Source organism: Rhinoderma darwinii, chromosome 5, assembly GCF_050947455.1.
Source record: "Rhinoderma darwinii isolate aRhiDar2 chromosome 5, aRhiDar2.hap1, whole genome shotgun sequence".
NCBI classification, from domain to species: domain Eukaryota; kingdom Metazoa; phylum Chordata; class Amphibia; order Anura; family Rhinodermatidae; genus Rhinoderma; species Rhinoderma darwinii.
The window spans coordinates 170,359,474-170,379,976 of record NC_134691.1 but is presented as its reverse complement, the minus strand read 5'-3'; the positions used below and the strand labels follow the sequence as shown (position 1 = coordinate 170,379,976).

General features: G+C 39.5%; 1 protein-coding gene across 1 annotated transcript in view; it reads right to left on the bottom strand.

The window, feature by feature from the left end:
• The window catches only part of LOC142651718 (cadherin-9-like), a 166,312-nt gene that overhangs the window by 34,403 nt on the left and 111,406 nt on the right, over positions 1-20,503 (bottom strand). Inside the window, exons 6-9 of the mRNA XM_075826746.1 lie at positions 12,245-12,432; positions 9,106-9,359; positions 4,194-4,330; positions 3,151-3,272 (exon numbers count right to left, since the gene is read on the bottom strand). Of these exons, the coding sequence (XP_075682861.1) occupies positions 3,151-3,272; positions 4,194-4,330; positions 9,106-9,359; positions 12,245-12,432 (701 nt within the window). The remainder of the gene's footprint in view (positions 1-3,150; positions 3,273-4,193; positions 4,331-9,105; positions 9,360-12,244; positions 12,433-20,503) is intronic.

Sequence of the window (20,503 nt, the reverse complement as noted above, 5' to 3'; positions counted from 1 at the left end):
CGGGAGCTCCATTGACTTCCTCAGTCTGGCTGTAGACCTAGAAATACATAGGTCCAGCCAGAATGAAGAAATGTCATGTTAGTAAAACCAATACGCTCCGTAGCACACATAACATCTGCGGACTTCATTGCAGAATTTTGACTCTCCAGTGAAGTCAATGGAGAAATTCCGCAATGAGTCAGCTACACGTCCGCAACAGCCAGTGTATGCTGCGGACACCAAATTCCGCACCGCAGTCTATGCTCCGCTGCGGAATTGTCCGCAACGTGTAAACGAACCCTACCAAAAAGCTGTGGAAGGCAATGGAGAAACGTGTACGCTGCGGATTTCCGCTGCGGACTGTCCGCAGTGGAATTCCAGAGCAATTCCGCCACGTCTGGTCATGCCCTTAAGATGGACATTATTTTTCCATATGCTAAGTGCTGGAACCCCTGCATTCTTAAGCTTCCTCTTCTTTTTTCTCCAGTGGACTGCTGTAAAACCACCTATTTAGGAATCTGGTGAGCTGATCATGCTTTTTTCTTTCTTATCTTGCAATATATTGTAAAAATAATTTCCAAAAATATCAAAATTGATTTTTCTGCTCTGATAATCCTCTGCAGCTATTCCTGCCCCTTCATACCTTTTCTTTAAGATTAATAACTAAGGTTAAAGTTATGCAAGTGGGAAACTGAGAATACCAACATCTTTCGCATTTGAATTTGCTTGAATTTACAATCTATATATAGATTAGCTTTTTTTTCTCTTCCTATCTTTCATACTGATGCTCAAATACATATGTGGATTTATACTACTGTCTTGAATTGCACACAATAAACATTGTAAGCCCTCTTTCACACAAACGTATTGTAAAACATTTGTAATATGGATACACAATATGGCCGTATGGCAGATGACATTACATCAGTTAGCAGTAGTGTTTCATCAGTATTATTTCAGTCTGTAATACTGGTGGGCTGTCTTCTAGTGGGATATTTTAATTACGTAAGACAGCCCCTTTGAAAAAACGGATGTAATACTGATGAAAAATACGCTTATGTGAAAACAGCCTAGAGGCTTATTCACATTTCCATGTTTTTGATCCGTATTAATTCCGTTTTTCTTTCATTGAACATCTGTGCCAATATAATTTATTGGTTATATTCACATTTTCAGTTTTTTTAGATGCGCTATTTTCAATATGCAGCATGTTCCATCGGATCTGTATTACTATTTTTTGCCTATTGTAATAAATGGATTAAATTTAAAAATAATCTTTTTATTTTTGAACAGATCACGTGCATATTTTTACCATCTTTTACATCCGTAGTTCAGCAATATTACAATAACAGCAAAAAATTAATTAAACCTTTAATAGAAAACGGAACAAAAACGGACAATAGGCTGACAACTTATAACAAAATACGCAATAAATACTGATACTATACGGGAATAAAAATGAAACATATTGTGAAAAGAAATGTTCTGTATTGCTTCTCTGTACTCGATCTGTACTTTTCATACGGAAGTGTGAATAAGCCTTAGGCTGGGTTCACACGACCTATTTTCAGGCGTAAACGAGGCGTATTATGCCTCGTTTTACGTCTGAAAATAGGGCTACAATACGTCGGCAAACATCTGCCCATTCATTTGAATGGGTTTGCCGACGTACTGTGCAGACAACCTGTCATTTACGCGTCGTCGTTTGACAACTGTCAAACGACGACGCGTAAAAATACAGCCTCGTCAAAAGAAGTGCAGGACACTTCTTTCAGATGTAATTTGAGCCGTTCTTCATTGAACTCAATGAAGCACAGCTCAAAATTTACAGCTGTCAGAGAAGCCTCGCAAAATGCGAGGAGGAGCATTTACGTCTGAAACGAGGCAGCTGTTTTCTCCTGAAAACAGTCTGTCTTTTCAGACGTAAAAGCCTGCTACCGTGTGCACATACCCTTAAAGTCATTTCCCAAAGCAGTATTTTGGTCAGTATTTTGAATCAGTATTTGTTAGCCAAAACCAGGAGTGGAACCTACAGATGTAGCAAAGTTGACTCGAATAATTTGCTGCAGCGTGATATCACACAATAAAAGTTATTAAAAAGCCATTGAAAAATTCAAGTGAAAGTTTCTCGCCACTGTGTATTTAATGCGTCAATAGTCAAGTTAAAGATTGCTACATCTGTACACAGAGAAAAGTCTTTGGCCTCATGCACACGACAGTGATGGTATGTTCACACGCTGAATAAAAAACGTCTGAAAATATGGAGCTGATTTCAAGGGAAAACAGCTCCTGATTTTCAGAAGTTTTTTAAGCCACTCGCGATTTTCGCGGCTATTTTTTGCAGCGTTTTTTACGGCCGTTTTTGGAGCTGTTTTCCATAGAGTCAATGAAAAACGGCTCCAAAAACGGCCCAAGAAGTGACCTGCACTTCTTTTTCACGGCCGTTATTTTACGTGGCCGTTTTTCAAAACGGCCGTGTAAAAAAATGGCCCGTCGGAACAGAATGCCGTTTTTCCCATTGAAATCAATGTACAGATGTTTGGAGGCGTTCTGCTTCAGATTTTTCAGTCGTTTTTCGGCAATTTACGGCCCAAAAAAACGACCGAAAATAGGCCGTGTGAACATACCCTAAGGGTTTTACTGTTCGAAAATACTGATCCGATAGATACGGATACACATTCGCAATTGCGGAAGCACCCATAGACTTCTATGGGCAATTCTGTGCCGCAATTACGGACAAGAATAGGACATGTTCTATATTTTGAGGTTAATTTCTATGGCACGGACACACATCTGTAAATCTACGGAAAAGTGTCTGTGGCCAATAGAAATGAATAGGTCCGCAATTTCATCCGTAATTACGGTTCCGTAATTATGGATGAGAACTACGGTCGTGTGCATGAGGCCTTTTGGAAAGATTTGCCCTTCTTTAGTGTTTTGGGCACACTACTAGTTTTGGCGTACAAATTCTGGTACAAAATATTGACCTAAATGCTGCTGTGTAAAAGTGGCCTAAAGGAGCATTTGTTGTGTCATTTTCTACACTTTAAAACGCTGTGCGTGAAACCTATCTATAGCTATTTTCTAATTTCTTGCCATATTCCCAAGCTAAATCATAAACACATTATTCACTGAAATATATATTTTTAAAATGTATTTGTTTTTACTCACTTGACCAGCTTTTGCATTTTCACAAACAAAAGTCTCATAACGTTCTGCAAATTCTGGTTCATGATCATTGATGTCCAATATCTTAATGTAAGCTTGTGCATATCTGCTGAGCTTGGGATTTTCTTTAAAAAAAATAAAATAAAAAATAGATTATTTTTAGAAATAATTAGACTGATAAAAAATTAAGGGTGGATTTACACGGGGAGGTTTTGTGGCATCTATTAAAAAAAAAACACTGCGGTTATAAAAAATTGGTAACAATCACGGCAGAACCTGTCCGTATGAATAACTCCTACATGGTATCTTAAACTTTATTGAAATAGTTCTAATAAATAATGAATACAAATTTTGAGAAAAAAATAAATATATAATATTATTAATAATAATAATAATGATTAGAAAGACTTTTTCCGCAACGTATGCAAGTTACCTAAAAAGCCATAGAAAATAAAGAGAAAAAAAATCTGCTACAGATTTCCACAGCACTTCTGCCACTTCTGAACGTGCCCTAATTGGGGGGTTTCAAATGAATTAGTACTGAATGCTTAAAACAGCAAACTTTTTATTGCAGGCTTGAAAAATGCAGAAATTAGAGTTTTTGTATTTTATTTTTTGAGATATTTTAAATGTTTAATATCAAATTAATTTTATTTAAAAATTATTATCCTTTATCACTACAAAAATAGATCTGGAAAGAAACATTTATGAACTGGTAAGCTGTTGAGCTCTTGCTTGGTATGCTAAACATTCAATAAGACAAAAAGTGCCTATTGTCTTGCCTAAAGTAAATAATTAATTATTAACTGTACATCATTTATATTCGAAACTAAATTATACAGTACCTGTGGAATATGAGTTTTAAAATACATTAACATAATATAAAATCTTTCCGTAAAACATACAGTACAAAATGTTCAGTACAATGAGTATAATTACATAGAAAAGCCTAAAGTATGATTTCCACAATAGGATTTAACGCCAACAAAGTTTGTAAAACACAAGAAAAATATATTTACACCTGCAAGCCTTGAAAATCAACTCACTTGTTTCAGTTGCCACTAATGTGATATTTTGCCATGGTGTCATTTCCCGGTCAAGAGTTTTGGCTAAAGTTAAAGAACCATTTCCTGAGTATATATTGAAAGTTCTCTCGAAGTCTGTGTTACGATCAATACTATATCTGTATGTAAAAATAAAGTTACATTTATTAATACAATAAAAGAAAAAAATAGGCAGTTTTGAAATTGTAAGATTATATTTTCAAACAAAAAGGTGTTAGTTATTCTTCTTGTTTTAGGTCCTGGTCACACCTGATCAGTGTTTCTGTTATTCCGCTATGACAACGAAAATAATGGAAACGCCGGATCCATTATATGATGGACACCATCTGTGCCCGACAGAACCAATTTACTTTAATGAGTTCCGTCTCCGTTTGGGTGTCTGTGATTTTATAGAAAACAATAGCACAGCATACTCCTCTCCTTGACCCAATTCTGGGTTTGGCTTAAAAAAAATGCAAAATCTGTAGCAGATCTGCACAGTCTATGACCTTGGACAACCTCCCTAAACTTCTAAAGAAGCTGTCATTGGAACCATGTGGTATCTCTCCACCAATAAGACTGGGACATGCTTATACGCATAGTACGTGCTTAAAATTAGCTCCCTAAACTAGCTGAAAATAGTTATGTTTTAAACCTACAAAGAGAATCTGTCACCAGATTTAAGCCTGTTCTGTTTAAATTAATGTGCCTCTGAACCAGATTAGACAAGATGCACTATGTGATAGTGGCCCCACTCATTTAGAAGTTTTGGGAGGGTTTTTTTTTCAGTCATAAGGCCTCCTTCACTTAGGGTTTGGGTCTGGCATTTTAAACTGCATAAAAAAAATAGCATTTTTAACACCTTAACGACATCCAACGTAATAATATGTTGTTGTTGTTAAGGACTTAACAAAACACAACGTACTGATACGCTGTGTTGCTGATGCGGGCTCAGAAGCTTATTACACCTGACACCCTGTTGCATGGCCAGCACCGGAGCTAGCCTCTGATCTGGCCGATTAACCCCTTAGATGCAGCGCTCAAAAGCGAGCGCTGCAGCTATGGTGTTTCCTAACAGATCGAAACCCTTCAATACAATGAATGGCTGTTCTGGCAGACCGGAGGCCTAAAAATGGCCTCCTGTTTGCCAAGTATGGAAGCCTGCCGGTACTGCCTGGAGGCAGGGCCTAAAAGGCTTCCAGTCGCAAAAGAAAGATGGCGCAGGCTCAGAAGCTGAGCCTGCGACATCAGCCGCCGGTGTCAGCTGTATGTTACAGCTAACACCATGCTGTAATGGCAGGGAATGGAGCTAGCTCTGATCCCTGCCATTAACCCCTTTGATGCCGCGATAAATGGCTTCCTGGTCTGCCACGTACGATAGCCCATTAGGACCCGCCCAGAGAAGAGACTTAACTTAATAGGCTTGCTGTCAGTGAATTACTGACAGCTCTAATGCATTTCCCTATGTGGGTAGTGCAATGCATTAGAGTAAAGATCAGAGGTGCAGGCACTCAAGTCCCCTAGTTGGATAAAAAATAAAGTTGAATAAAAGTGAAAAAATATAATGTTCAAGTTAATTTAAACAAACATTTTTTCCTATAATGAGCTTTTTATTATTATTATAGGAAAAAAACAAACACGTTAAAAAAGGTATACAAATTTGGTATTACCGTGTCGGTTACGACCCAAATTACAAAACTTTAATGTTATTTTTCCTGCACGGTGAACACCGCTAAAAAAATAAAAATAAAAACCATGCCAGAATCTATTTTTTTATCACCTGTGGTGTCAAAATGCTCACTGTATCCCTTATTAAATTCCTTCAGGGGTGTAGTTTGCCAAATGGGGTAACTTTTGAGTAGTTTCTACTCATTTGGTCCCTCAGGGGCTTTGTAAATGTGACATGGCATTGAAAACAATTCCAGCAAAACTTGAGCTCCAAAAGCCAATAGGGCGCTCCTTCCATTCGGAGCTCTGCCGCGTGTCCAAACAGCAGTTTATGACCACATATGGGGTATTGCCGTATCGGGAGATATTGCTTTTCAAAGTATGGGGTGTTTTTTCTCCTTTATGCCTTGTAAATATTGAAGATTTCTACATTTTATTGGAAAAAAAATTAGATTTTCATTTTTACATCCTAATTCCACTAAATTCAGCAAAAAAACCTGCTGGGTTAAAATGCTCACTATATCCCTTGATAAATTCCTTGAGGGAAGTAGATTGCCAAATGGTGTCTTTTTTTTGGGGGGGGGGGTTTCCACTGTTTTGGCACCACAAGACCTCTTCAAACCTGACATGGCACGTAAAATATATTCTAATAAAATGGAAACCCCAAAAAAACATGAGGTGCTCCTTTACTTCTTAGGCCGGTGCTTCAGTCCAGTAGGGCCACATGTGGGATTTTTCTAAAAACGGCAGAATCTGGACAATAAATATTGATTTGCGTTTCTCTGGGAAAAACTTCTGTGTTACAGAAAAATATGAATTAAAACAGATTTTCTGCAAATCATTTGTAAATTTCATCTCTACATTTCTTTAATTCCTGTGAAACACCAAAAGGGTTAAGAAACTTTCTAAATGCTTTTCCGAATACTTTGAGGGGTGCAGTTTTTAATATATAAGCCGCTTCTGAACTGAACTGGTCCCTGAAAAAATAGCCTTTTTAAATTTTCTTGAAAATGTGATTAATTGCTGCTAAAGTTGTAAGCCTTATAACGTCCTGGAAAAATAAAAGAATGTTCAAAAAACAATGCCAACATAAAGTAGACATATGGGAAATGTTAACTAGTAACTAGTATTACTATCTGTTTTACAAGTAGATACATTCAAATTGAGAAAAATGCAAATTTTTGCAAATTTTCTCTACATTTTGGTATTTGGTAACACTGAATGTATCAACCAAATTTTACCACTAACTTAAAGTACACTGTGTCATGATAAAACAATGTCAGAATCGCTTGAAAAAGTTATAATCACATAAAGTGACACATGGGCTGGTCCATTAGGTAAAACAGGCTGTTCCCTTAAGGGGTTAAAATATAACATGCATTTTGTTATGGGTTTTTAACATACATACATGTGTTTTTTTAATGTAAATTAAAGAAAGGTTTATTGAAAATGTTACAGAAAATTTAACATTTTAAATTGTTATATCAACGAGACCTACTGAACAAAAACCTTTGCTCTTCCCACACACTATCCTAGAGAAAAAAATTACAAGGTAAGTCCATTGCCATAAAATATTAAGGGCAATTAGTTTTACCCCTGGGATTAAAGGAGGTAAAAAACATGCGGTTTTAGTGGCATTTTTTATTTAGTGTAATTTTTTTACATGGTTTTTTTTCTGGTGTTTTTGAAGTCCTACAGAGAAGCCTATGAAAAAAAAAAGCAGAAAAAAACAGAAAACCCAGAGCATGCTGCATTTTGAAAAACAAAACGCCGCTGACACCAAAAACTCGTTTGTGTTGACATAGCTGTGTAAGGACTTGTTTTTCACGGGACAAGTTGTATTTTTTTAATAGCACCATTTTGGGGTACATATAATTTATTGATTCACTTTTATTAACTTTTTATGCGAGGTAATAGAAAAAAATAGCAATTTCGCCACTAATTTTTTGCGTCCTTAATTTATGCAGTTTACCGTGAGGTATAAATAACAAAATAACTTTATTCAGCGGGTCGTTATGATTGTGACAATACCAAATTTATATAGTTTTCTTATGTTTTACTAATTTTACACAGCAAAAACACAGTTTTTTCTAAATTATTTGTTTTTGTGTCTCCATATTTGAAGAGCCATAACTTTTTTATTTTTCTGCCGATGCAGCTGTATGAGGTTTTTTTTTTGTGCAGTTTCTGGGTTAGACTTTTTAGCTAAACACAAAAGGAAGAAAATAAATGAAATAAAGAAAAGACTGAGGCATCTCCTTTCTTCTATGCTCACTTTAAGGGTATGTTCACACGGCCTATTTACGGACGTAATTCGGGCGTTTTTGCCCCGAATTACGTCTGAAAATAGCGCCTCAATAGCGTTGACAAACATCTGCCCATTGAAAGCAATGGGCAGACGTTTGTCTGTTCACACGAGGCGTAATTTACGCGCCGCTGTCAAATGACGGCGCGTAAATAGACGCCCGCGTCAAAGAAGTGACCTGTCACTTCTTTGGCCGTAATTGGAGCCGTTATTCATTGACTCCAATGAATAGCAGCGCCAATTACGTCCGTAATTGACGCGGTGTTCAAGCGCCTGCACATGCCGTTACGGCTGAAATTACGGGGATGTTTTCAGGCTGAAACATCCCCGTAATTTCAGCCGTTACGGACGCCCTCGTGTGAACATACCCTAAGGCTGGGTTCACACGACCTATTTTCAGACGTAAACGAGGCGTATTATGCCTCGATTTACGTCTGAAAATAGGGCTACAATACGTCAGCAAACATCTGCCCATTCATTTGAATGGGTTTGCCTACGTATTGTGCCGACGACCTGTCATTTACGCGTCGTCGTTTGACAGCTGCTAAACGACGATGCGTAAATTGACTGCCTCGGCAAAGAAGTGCAGGGCACTTCTTTGCAACGTCATTTGAGCCGTTCTTCATTGAACTCAATGAAGAGCAGCTCAAGATTACAGGCGTCACAGACGCCTCGCATAATGCGAGGAGGAGCTTTTACGGCTGAAACGAGGCAGCTGTTTTCTTCTGAAAACAGTCTGTCATTTCAGCCGTAAAAGCCAGCTAGCGTGTGCACATACCCTAACAGTGTACAAATACAATTGTGGGGCTTCAGTATATTTCAGATGCTTTTTGTAAAGCATGATTAGCATTTGCATTATCTCAATTGGAATGACCTCCTGCAAAGTGTAATTGTTTATAAGCATATGTGGCCTTTTTACATTTCTAACCTAATCAGACTCACTTTACAGAGCTCTTTGCCAAGTCAGGATCCTGAGCAGTTACATGACCAATTATGCTGCCTTCTTTGGTGTCTTCATTCACTTCAAACACATAGAAAGGTTTACTAAAAATAGGAGCCTCATCAATATCTTGCAGCAGTACTTTCACAATAGCTGTATCTTTAAATGAGGAAAGCTGAGTAAATCTCGGATCTTCATTTATATTAGTAGCTTCCACTTGAAATGTATGTAATCTTTGACTTTCAAAATCCAGAGGCTGTAGGAATGTTTAAATGAACAAAAATTAGAACATGTGGAAATAATAATACAACAATAATAATATGATCTGATAAAGAATATTGCATTTATTATTAAAGATCAAAACAATGCATCACTATAAGGTCACAACAGTGGAGCAGTTGAAAATATAGAAGCCAGAATTTGCTTCTTATGAACATAAAGCAACATATAAATTACTTTACCGTTTAATATTGCTTAGGAAGAGTAATGACAATTTTGCTGTAAGTGGAAACACCATCCAATCTCTACCCAATTGGAGTAGTTGAAATAGTAAATTAATGACAAACAATGTTATGCTGGGATCTGTAGATCGTACAGGCAACAGGCTCATTGCACGTTATTCCTCTAACTGGGGCAAATGCCCTAGTGCAATCTGCCCAGTAAGAAGCCAAAACAGGCGAAACCCAGGGTCGGGAGATTACTTTGCGTGTTGCTTTTAATTTGATGTTGTATACGTTTAGGAGTATAACAAACCACCTCTTTTATTTTCTCGAAGTATTGCAATGCGATAATTAGAATCTGTGCACCAAATTTCCAAGCAAATTGTTTGTGCTTGACCGTTTGTCCTGCTGAGAGGAACAAAATAATTTAAGAGCTGCATGCCAAGTAATTGCTCTACCCTGGGTTTCACCTGTTTCAGGTTCTTCTGGGGGAATAGTGCGTTGGAGTGTCTGCCCTACTGAGAGGAACTACTTGCAATGAGCCTGCTGCCTATATGAACTAAAAGATCCTAGCATAACATCGTTTGCCATTTACTATTGCAACTACTCCGTGTGGGGAGAGATTATATGGTGCTTCCACTGACAGCAAATTTAACATTACTCTTCCTAAGTAGTGTTGAGCAGTGACGTACTATATATGATGTTTTATAGGCAATGTGCATGACCTTGCATTGATATTCTTTACATATAATAACATATAGTAAATGCATAGCAGAAACAGGCTTTCTAAATGGACATAGTCTGTATTTACCCTGTAGTTGTGTTAAATAAAAACAAAATGAGATACTGATCCAAAATTTTATAGGCACAAAAACTGTATCTCAAAACTTAACATAAAAGGATCATAAACTCAGTTGGCAGATCCCTTCAGCTCCTAAATTTCTTGCTGTGCAGTCATCTTTTTATAGTGTAAAAAGGTTAAATAAAGCTCCATGTGATCCTGACATGAAATAGCGAATAATAATGTTTTTTTAACTCCTATCTTTCATCATATAACAAAAAAAAGAAGGTGGCTCGTAGCAAAACATTCAAAAAGAAGAAATACAGTACAGGAAATAAAGTTGAAACAGTAATAGTAGACAAACTTTAGAAAGCCCAACAAAAATGTTAAAATCAGAAACAATAAGGCTGGATTCACACGAGCATGTTCGGTCCGTAAAGGACGGAACGTATTTCGGCTGCAAGTCCCAGACCTAACACACTGCAGGGAGCCGGGCTCCTAGCATCATAGTTATGTACGACTCTAGGAGTCCCTGCCTCTCCGTGGAACGACTGTCCCGTACTGAAAACATTATTACAGTACGGGACAGTTGTCCTGCAGCGAGGCAGGGACTCCTAGCGTCATACATAACTATGATGCTAGGAGCCCAGCTCCCTGCAGTGTGTTCGGTCCGGGACTTGCGGCCGAAATACGTTCCGTCCTTTATGGACCCAACATGCTCGTGTGAATCCAGCCTAACATAGATGCAGGGGAGCTGCCAGCTCAGTCACAGCTACGCTGTCCACTTGCCTCCTCACTCATACTTAAAGGGAACCTGTCACTAGGAGCCACTAAACCGCCAACATGTCATTATGCAGCTGGGGTTTAGTGTTCCAAAGCTACCCACGTCAAAAACTGATGTTTTGGAAATAGTTAGTAAGATAACTTACAATTTACCGAGATGAGCCTGGGAGCCACACCGAGCACATGCACATTGCACACATGAAGCAGAGGCCAGTACACTGCACATGTGCAGTAAAGCGAGGTATATGGTCCTGCGCTTGAGCCGGATGCCACCAGATATTGCCCTCTCAGAAAGTTGTAAGTTATTATCCCCAGAACGTCCGTTTTGGTCATGGGTAGGTTTGGTATACTAAAACCCCAGCTGCATAACGGCATGCTGGCGGTTACGTGGCTCCAAACCTAGTGACAGGTTCCCTTTAAGGCTCAGTGTTTGCAAGAACACTCTTTCCCTATCAGTGGTCTGTGTTAGCAATCAGCCTACAATCGAGCAAAAGCTTGATTGTTTGTTGATCACAAATATTATGGAGCCTTTAAAATCATCGTTGTCGGCAGCAGATATCCCTAAAACAGGGGATATGCTGCCAACAAAATGCAAATTGCATGGGGATGAACAATCATTTAATCTATTTTTTGCCCCTTACAGTTTTCATTGTCCCATGTAAAAGAGTCTTTAAATGGGTGTGGCGATCGACAATTGTTATGGGAAGAAATCTGTCCTTGTAAACCATTCTTTACTCGTTCACCACAGATTTCAACACTAGCAAAGTGAAAGAGGTCTAGCTGTATAACATTTTGCACCATGTTATGTTTATCCAGAGTCACGTCTCATGCATACGATAAAACCATAGGCAAGGTGGCAATACTGTGACACCTGTGAGTCCATGTGGCTCCATATGGCACTATATTTTTGGATACATTCTTTTAATAGCTCTATAATGAGGCAATAAGGCATCTGATGGAGGATATAAAAAATACTTGTCAGATTCATATGGAATCCAAAAGAGAAAAATTCAGAGGTTGTACAGAGCTGTAATACATTCAGTAAGTCCTTATATTTCAAGTTGTTGGATAACTTTCTGTACATACATTACTTTAAAAACATTATAAAAAATTTAAATAGTTATAAAATATAATAACCTTTTTAACCATTATGATTCCATCCTGGGTATGTTGGTCTGTGATGATTTCAAAAAAATCTTTGGCATCTCCATCAGGGATAGTATATTTTATCTCTGCATTTTTACCCACATCTGCATCAACAGCTTTTATTTTGCCAATCTCTGTTCCTATAGCTGCAGACTCCAATGCCACAAATTGATAGATACCTGTAATACATAAACAAAATCTGCTATTAGGAGAGTGCTTAAACACAAAATATGAGGACACCAAGGCTATGTTCACACGGAGTATTTTGCAGGAGGAATATCTGCCTCAAATTTCCATTTGGAAGTTTGAGGCACATTTTCCTCTCCCTGCACGCCGATTTTCGTTGCTTTTTTCGCCCGCGGTCATTGAGCGCCGCGGGCATAAAACACCGCAAAATACGGATTCTCTGCCTCCCATTGAAGTCAATGGGAGGTCAGAGGCGGAAACGCCCGAAGATAGGGCATGTCGCTTCCTTTTTCCGAAAGGCAGTTTTACTGCTCGCGGGAAAAAGACGCCGACGCCTCCCATTGAAATCAATGGGAGGCATTTTCGGGCCGTTTTTGCTGAGTTTTGCGAGTTTTCCACGTCAAAAAACTCGTCAAAATACTCTGTGTGAACATAGCCTAAGGATGTATTCACACTAAAAACTGTATACTGTATATACAACAGAACACATGCCATTGGTTTATGGAAAAAGCCATTTTTAAATTGTTTTCCCATTTAAGCAATAAGGCAGTTTTAAACAAACTTTTCTTTTCATCCATTACATTGTAGTAAAAGGAGATACCCTTACATTTCGAAGTTGAGGAGGTGAGGTGGAGCAAAATATCTTTAGAAATACAATTCGAGGGAGGGGCAAGTAAGGAAACCCCTACTTTCAAAAATGTATAAAATTCCACATTAGGAAGCCGGAAATGACTTGTGAGGTGTTGAAAGTGGAGAGTGTTATAACTATCATATAAGTCCTGTGCTGACAATATGTCCTTAGCTCGCCAAGCAGAAAGATCCAGTGAAGGAATCTGATCTTCCAGAAAGGTGAGAGGTATGTATTTGGGGGGGGGGATATGATAACTATGTGTAGTCGCAGACATAAGATAAAGCCATTCCTTGCAAGACACACCAATCAAGGATAGGTAAGTGGGGTTATTCTTGCGTTGCCAAAGTGCAATAAGAAGAGTAGACTGTAAGGCTGGGTTCACACGTGGCGGAATTTCACTTGAATTCCGCTGCGGACACTCCGCAGCATTAATCCGCAGCGGAGCCGTTTCTCCATTGACTTCCACTTCTATTTAGAAGTGTTCGTTTAGACGATGCGTAAAATTCCGCTGCGGAGCATAGGCTGCGGAGCGGAATTTGGTGTCCGCAGCATTCTCTGTCTGTTGCGGACCAGTGGCGGACTGGTTGCGGACTCATGGCGGAATTTCTCCATTGACTTCAATGGAGATTCTAAATTCTGCAATGAAGTCCGCAGCTGTCATGAAAATGTTATATGTGCTGCGGATGCGTCTTGCATTTTTGACATGACATTTCTTCATTCTGGCTGGACCTATGTATTTCTAGGTCTACAGCCAGACTGAGGAAGTCAATGGGGCTCCCGTAATTACGGGAGCGTTGCTAGGAGACGTCAGTAAATAGTCACTGTCCAGGGTGCTGAAAGAGTTAAGCGATCGGCAGTAACTATTTCTGCTCCCTGGACAGTGACTACCGATCCCAATATACAGCAACCTGTCAAAAAAATAGAAGTTCATACTTACCGAGAACTCCCTGCTTCTGTCTCTAGTCAGGCTTCCCAGGATGACGTTTCAGTGTAAGTGACGGCTGCAGCCAATCACAGGCTGCAGCGGTCACATGGACTGCCGCGTCATCCAGGGAGGTCGGGCTGGATGCCGAAAGAGGGACGCGTCACCAAGACAACGGCCGGTAAGTATGAAATTTGTTTACTTTCACTAGGGAAAGTGCTGGCCCTTCTCTCTATCCTGCACTGATAGAGAGAAGGGATGCACTTTTCCCGCAGTCCGCAGCAGCTAGTCCGCATCAATTTACTGCACATTTTGGGCAGATCCGCCGCAGAATCTGCAACGCAGATTCTGTGCGGCATTGATGCGGACAGTTGCGGAGGAAATCCGCCACGTGGGGGCATGCCCTAAAGATGTGTTCCCACACATATGCGACTCAATGTTGACCTATTGCTTGTTTCTATTATGCCGCCACCAATGGGACAATTGGTCCAGTATACAAGCTTTGTAATAGTTCCTAATGTTGGGTACCCCTATGCCATCTGCTTTTTTGTGTTTAATTAGAATTGAGGTCACGATACGTGGACGTTTGTTTCTCCATATAAAGGACACAAGCATCTTATGGGCTTGGGAGAAAAAGGAAGCTGGTATAAGGATTGGGAGGATTCTAAAGAGGTATAGTAGTTTTGGAAGAAGTAACATCTTGTATGCAGCCACTCTACCTAACAGGATATAATATATTTGAAGTATTGTAAGATAACTTCACGTAGCGCATTCTGCAAAGGCGGAAGATTTTTCTTCTATGCTTCGGACGAGGGCGAGGTCAATTTGATAACTAAGTAAGAAATTTCCTCACTGCGCCAATCAAGCAGATATCTTTGTTTCAGAAGATGAAGCAAAAGGGAAGGGACATGAACAGGAAGGATTTGGGACTTGTCCCTATTTAGTTTGTAATATGAGACTCGACGATAGTGGTCCAATAAGTCAAAGATCGCTTAGAGGGACATGAAAGGATTTGTGCAGGCCAGCAGAATGTAATTTGCAAATAGTGCCACTTTATGCATAGTATCACTCACCCGAAGTCCTGAAATATCAGGGTTAATACGGAGCATTTCTGCCAGGGGTTTGATGGACAAAATAAAAAATATAAAAAAAATGCAATCGCGGGTCTCCAATGGGTTATCATGGCAGCCGGGGGCTTGATAAAAGCCCCCAGGTCTGCCCTGGACATATGCCTGTTAGGACGCGCCGGAGACACGTCCTAACAGATTGCCTGTCAGATTTACACTGACAGGCAATAATGCTCTGGTATACGAAGTATACCAAAGCATTATAGCAGCGATCTAAAGATCACATAGTAAAGTCCCCTAGTGGGACTAGTGAAATAAATAATAAATGTGAAATAAAGATTAATAATAAAAATGACAGTAAAAAAATAAATAAAACCATTTTTTTACATAAAAAGTGGTTTTATTTAGTAAAAGTGTAAAAAAAAAGTAAAAGTACACATATATGGTATCGCCACGACCGTAATGACTCCATTAATAAAGTTAATATGTAATTTAAACCGCAAGGTGAACACTGTAAAAAAACAAAAACGCAAAAAACAATGGCAAAATTGCAATTTTTTTCCATTGCCCCCCAAAAAAGTCATAATAAAAATGAATCAATAAGTGCCATGCACCCCAAAACAGTACCAATCAAAACTACGTCTCGTCCCGCAGAAAACAAGCCAAAAAAATTACTACATTGATGGAAAAATAAAAAAGTTACGGCTCTTGGAAAGCAATGATGCAAAAACAAATAATTTTAGTTCAAAAGGGTTTTTATTGTGCAAAAGTCGTAAAACATAAAAAACCTCTACATATGTGGTATCGCTGTAATTGTACCGACCCATAGAATAAAGGTAACATGTTATTAATGTCGCACAGTGTACGGCGTCAATTTAAAAACGCATAGAACAATGGCAGAATTGTAGTTTTTTTTTATAATCCCCCCAAAACAAGTTAATAAAAGTTAATAAAAAAATTATATGTACCCAAAAATGGTGCTATTAAAAAGTACAACTAATCCCGCAAAAAACAAGTCCTCATACAGCTATTTAGACGAAAAAATAAAAAAGTTATAGCTCTTTGAATGCGACTATAGAAAAATGAATAAAATAGCTTGGTCATTAGGGCCTAAAATGGGCTGATCACTAAGGGGTTAACTGCATACGCGATTTACTACTGTTCACGGGTTTGCATGTATCCCGTGTGCAGTGTCCTGAAGACTCTACTTTTTTCTTCACCTATATCACTATTCACTGCGGTCTCCTGAAGGATCACCGGCATCGAGTCTTGGCAGCAGCCCACACATCATTCAGAGCCTTCTTTCATCCTTCACCAGGTTAGTAGTTTATTGGTCTTCTCTACTATCATCCACCTGGGTAACCTGCACTATGTGGTGCCGTGTTTTTTGCTTTTTTCTCTCTGCCCAGTGTGAAACCTGTCTGGTCGTGAAGGAATAATTGACATAAGTCTATTGGCCAATATTTTAGCGTAGGTTTTTTATATCTCCATTAAGAAGAGAGATAGGATGAAAATTGGATGTGGTAAAAGCTGACTTCCCTGGTTTTGGCAATGTAACAATAAGGGCAGTCAGCATTCCCTTGGGAAAAGCTCAAGTAGACATTACCATGTTATACATTGATAGCATATGGTCTATTAGAGTATTATAGTAGAAGTTCGAAAGCCAGTCAGGGCCCAGTGATTTGTGAAAGGTCAGCGAAGTGATAACTTTGCCAATTTCATCCCGGGTGATCGGCATATTCAACTAGGAGAGCTGGTCTGGGGTGATTTTAGGTAGTTGAATCTTAGCTAGAAATGACTCTATATCAGGTAAGGTAGGTTGGGGTGTATTACTCTCGTTCTTCAGATTGTAGAGAGATTTCCAGTAATCCTTAAAGGCATTTGCAATATCCCGTGGTGTACAATTGTTTTTTTGGGTGAATGTGTGCTTAAGCCCTTCCCGCTCCTTGACGTACTATTACGTCATGACAGCTGCATCGTTCGCGCTCCATGACGTAATAGTACGTCTCGGGAGTAACGGCCGTTTCGGCCGTCCTCCCGACACATACAGGAGCTGTGACGCTGCTGTCTTGTTCAGCAGCTGTCACAGCTCCTACAGCGGGGACCGATCGCTGTGTCCCCGCTGATTAACCCCTTAAAAGCCGCGTTATATAGAGATCGCGGCTTTTTAGGGGTTAAGCTGCCATCGCCGGCCTGCTACGCGATAGCGGCTGGCGATGGTGACTATGGCAACCGGACACCAAACAATAGCTTCCGGCTATGCCATAGACGGAAGCCTAGTGGGTCCTGACAACGTCAGGACCCACTATGCTTGCTGTCAGTGAGTAGCTGACAGTTCTAATACACTGCACTACGCATGTAGAATAGCGATCAGGGCCTCCTGCCCTCATGTCCCCTAGTGGGACAAAGTAATAAAGTAAAAAAAAAGTTAAAAAAAGATGTGTAAAAATAAGAAAATAAAAGATTTAAAAGTAATAAAAGTAAAAATCCCCCCTTTTCCCTTATCAGTCCTTTATTATTAATAAAAATATATAAACAAACAAATAAACTATACATGATTGGTATCGCCGCGTCCGTAACGGCCTGAACTACAAAATTATTTCATTATTTAACCCGCACGGTGAACGCCGTAAAATAAAATAATAATAAACCGTACCACAATCACAATTCTTTGGTCACTTCACCTCCCAAAAAATGGAATAAAAAGAGATCAAAAAGTCGCATGTACCTAAAAATGGTACTGATCAAAACTACAGTTCGTTACGCAAAAAATAAGTCCTCGCATGGCTTTATTGATTGAAAAATAAAAAAGTTCTGGCTCTTAGAATAAGGTAACACAAAAAGTGAATGATTGTTTACAAAACGTATTTTATTGTGCAAACGCCATAAGACATAAAAAAAAAACTATAAACATCTGGTATCGCCGTAATCGTATCGCCCCGCAGAATAAAGTGAATATTTTATTTATAGCGCATGGTGAACGCTGTAAAAAAAAAAAGAATAAAAAAACAATAGTAGAATTGCTGTTTTTTAGTCACCACGCCACCTAAAAATAGAATAAAAACTGATCAAAAAGCCGCATGCACCCCAAGAAAACTACAATGAATTCCTCAAGGGGTCTAGTTTCCAAATTGGGGTCACTTTTGGGGGGTTCCCAATGTTTTGGCACCACAAGACCTCTTCAAACCGGACATGGTGCCTAATAAAAAAGAGGCCTCAAAATCCTCTAGGTGCTCCTTTGCTTCGGAGTAAGGGGCTTCAGTCCATTACCGCACTAGGGCCACATGTGGGATATTTCTAAAAACGGCAGAATCTGGGCAATACGTATTAATTTGCGTTTCACTGATAAATCCTTTTGTGTTATAAAAAAAATGGTATAAAGAGGATTTTCTGACAAAAAAAAATATGTAAATTTCACCTCTACTTTGCTCTAAATTTTTGTGAAACACCTAAGGGGTTCATAAACTTTCTAAATGCTGTTGTGAATACTTTGAGGGGTCTAGTTTCTAAAATGGGGTGTTTGATAGGGGTTTCTAATATATGGGCCCCTCAAAGCAACTTCAGAACTGAACTGGAACCTAAAAAAATAAATAAATGAGGCAATACTTCAATTCTTACATTATACTGATAATGAGCCGTGCCCACCCCGAGATGACCCCAGTTTAGACCGTTTGTATAAACGGAGACCCCTATTAGACCGTTCCAGTGCCCGGTTTTCCCAAGCATACACGCCCGAGAAGTGTATTTCTATTGATGAGTCCCTGGTACATTTTAAAGGGAGGGTTCAATTCCGCGAGTACCTGCCGGGTAAGAGGGCAAGGTATGGCGTGAAGATGTATAAGCTGTGAGAGTGCATCAGGGTATACCTACAGGTTTAGGATATATGAAGGAAAGGCCACCCCCAAACCAGACTGCATCCTGGACTACAATAGGTACATGGGAGGGATGGACTTGTAAGATCAAATCCTGAAGTCCTACAGCGCCATGCGGTGTGGTATAAGAAGCTGACCGTGCACATCATACAGATGGCTTTGTACAATGCGTACGTGCTACGTCGATGTGCAGGCCAGACGGGAACTTTCCTGGAATTTCAAGAGGCGATTATCAAGAACCTAATCTTTAGGGACCAAGAAGGGGGGGCACCCAGTACTTCTGGAAGCGAGGCCACACGCATCGTACCAGGGCAACACTTTCCAGGAGAAGTTCCCCAAACTGGCAAGAAGGGAAAAAGTCAAAAGAGGTGCAAAGTCTGCTATAAGAGGGGGTAAGGGAGGACACAATATATCAATGTGATACGTGTCCCGAATAACCAGAGCTCTGTATGAAAGAGTGTTTTAAAATTTATCATACATCCCTTGGTTTATAATTTACCCCAATTTTACTTACCCTGATGCACTCCGCACAGCTTATACCCCCTCGTCTTTCCCCTCTGAGCCCTGCTGTGTGTCCAGGCAGCTGATAACAGCCACATGTAGGGTATTGCCATACCCGGGAGAACCCACATTACAGTTTATGGGGTGTAGGTCTCCGTCAAAATGCTCACTACACCTCTAGATGAATGCCTCAAGGGTGTAGTTTTTAAAACGGGGTCACTTCTTGCGGGTTTCAACTGTACTGGTACCTCAGGGGCTTCTGCATACATGACTTCGCACTAGAAAATCCCCAGTAGGCCAAATGGTGGTCCTTTTCTTCTGAGGCCTCCCATGGGCCCAAACGGCAGTTTATCACAACAAATGGGGTATTGCGGCACTCAGAACAAATTGCGCAACAGAATGGGGTATTTTGTTTCTTGTGAAAATAAGAATTTTTGAGCTAAAATGACATATTATTGGAAAAAATATATATTTTTTTAATTCCCAGCCCAATTCAAATAAGTTCTGTGAAGAAACTATGGAGTCTAAATGGTCACATTACCCATAAATGAATTCCTTGAGGGGTGTAGTTTCCAAAATGGGGTCACTTCTGGTGGGTTTCCATTGCTTTGATACCTCTGGGGCTCTGCAAATGCGACATGGTACCCGAAAACCAAACCAGCAAAATCTGTACTCCAAAGAACACACAGCGCTCCTTCCCTTCTGAGGCCTCCCATGGGCCCAAACGGCAGTTTATTGCCACAAATGGGGTATTGATGCACTCAGGAGAAATTGGGCAACAAAATTGAGTATTTTGTTCCCTGTGAAAATAAGAAATTTTGGTAAAAAATTACATCTTATTGGAAAAAATTTCATTTTTTTTATGTCACAGTCCAATTGAAATAGGTGCTGTGAAAAAACTGTGTGGTCAAAATGCTAACAACAACCATAAATGAATTCCTTGAGGGGTGTAGTTTCCAAAATGGGGTCACTTTTGGTGGGTTTCCATTGCTTTGATACCTCTGAGGCTCTGCAAATGCGACATGGCACCCGAAAACCAATCCAACAAAATCTGGACTCCAACAAACATAT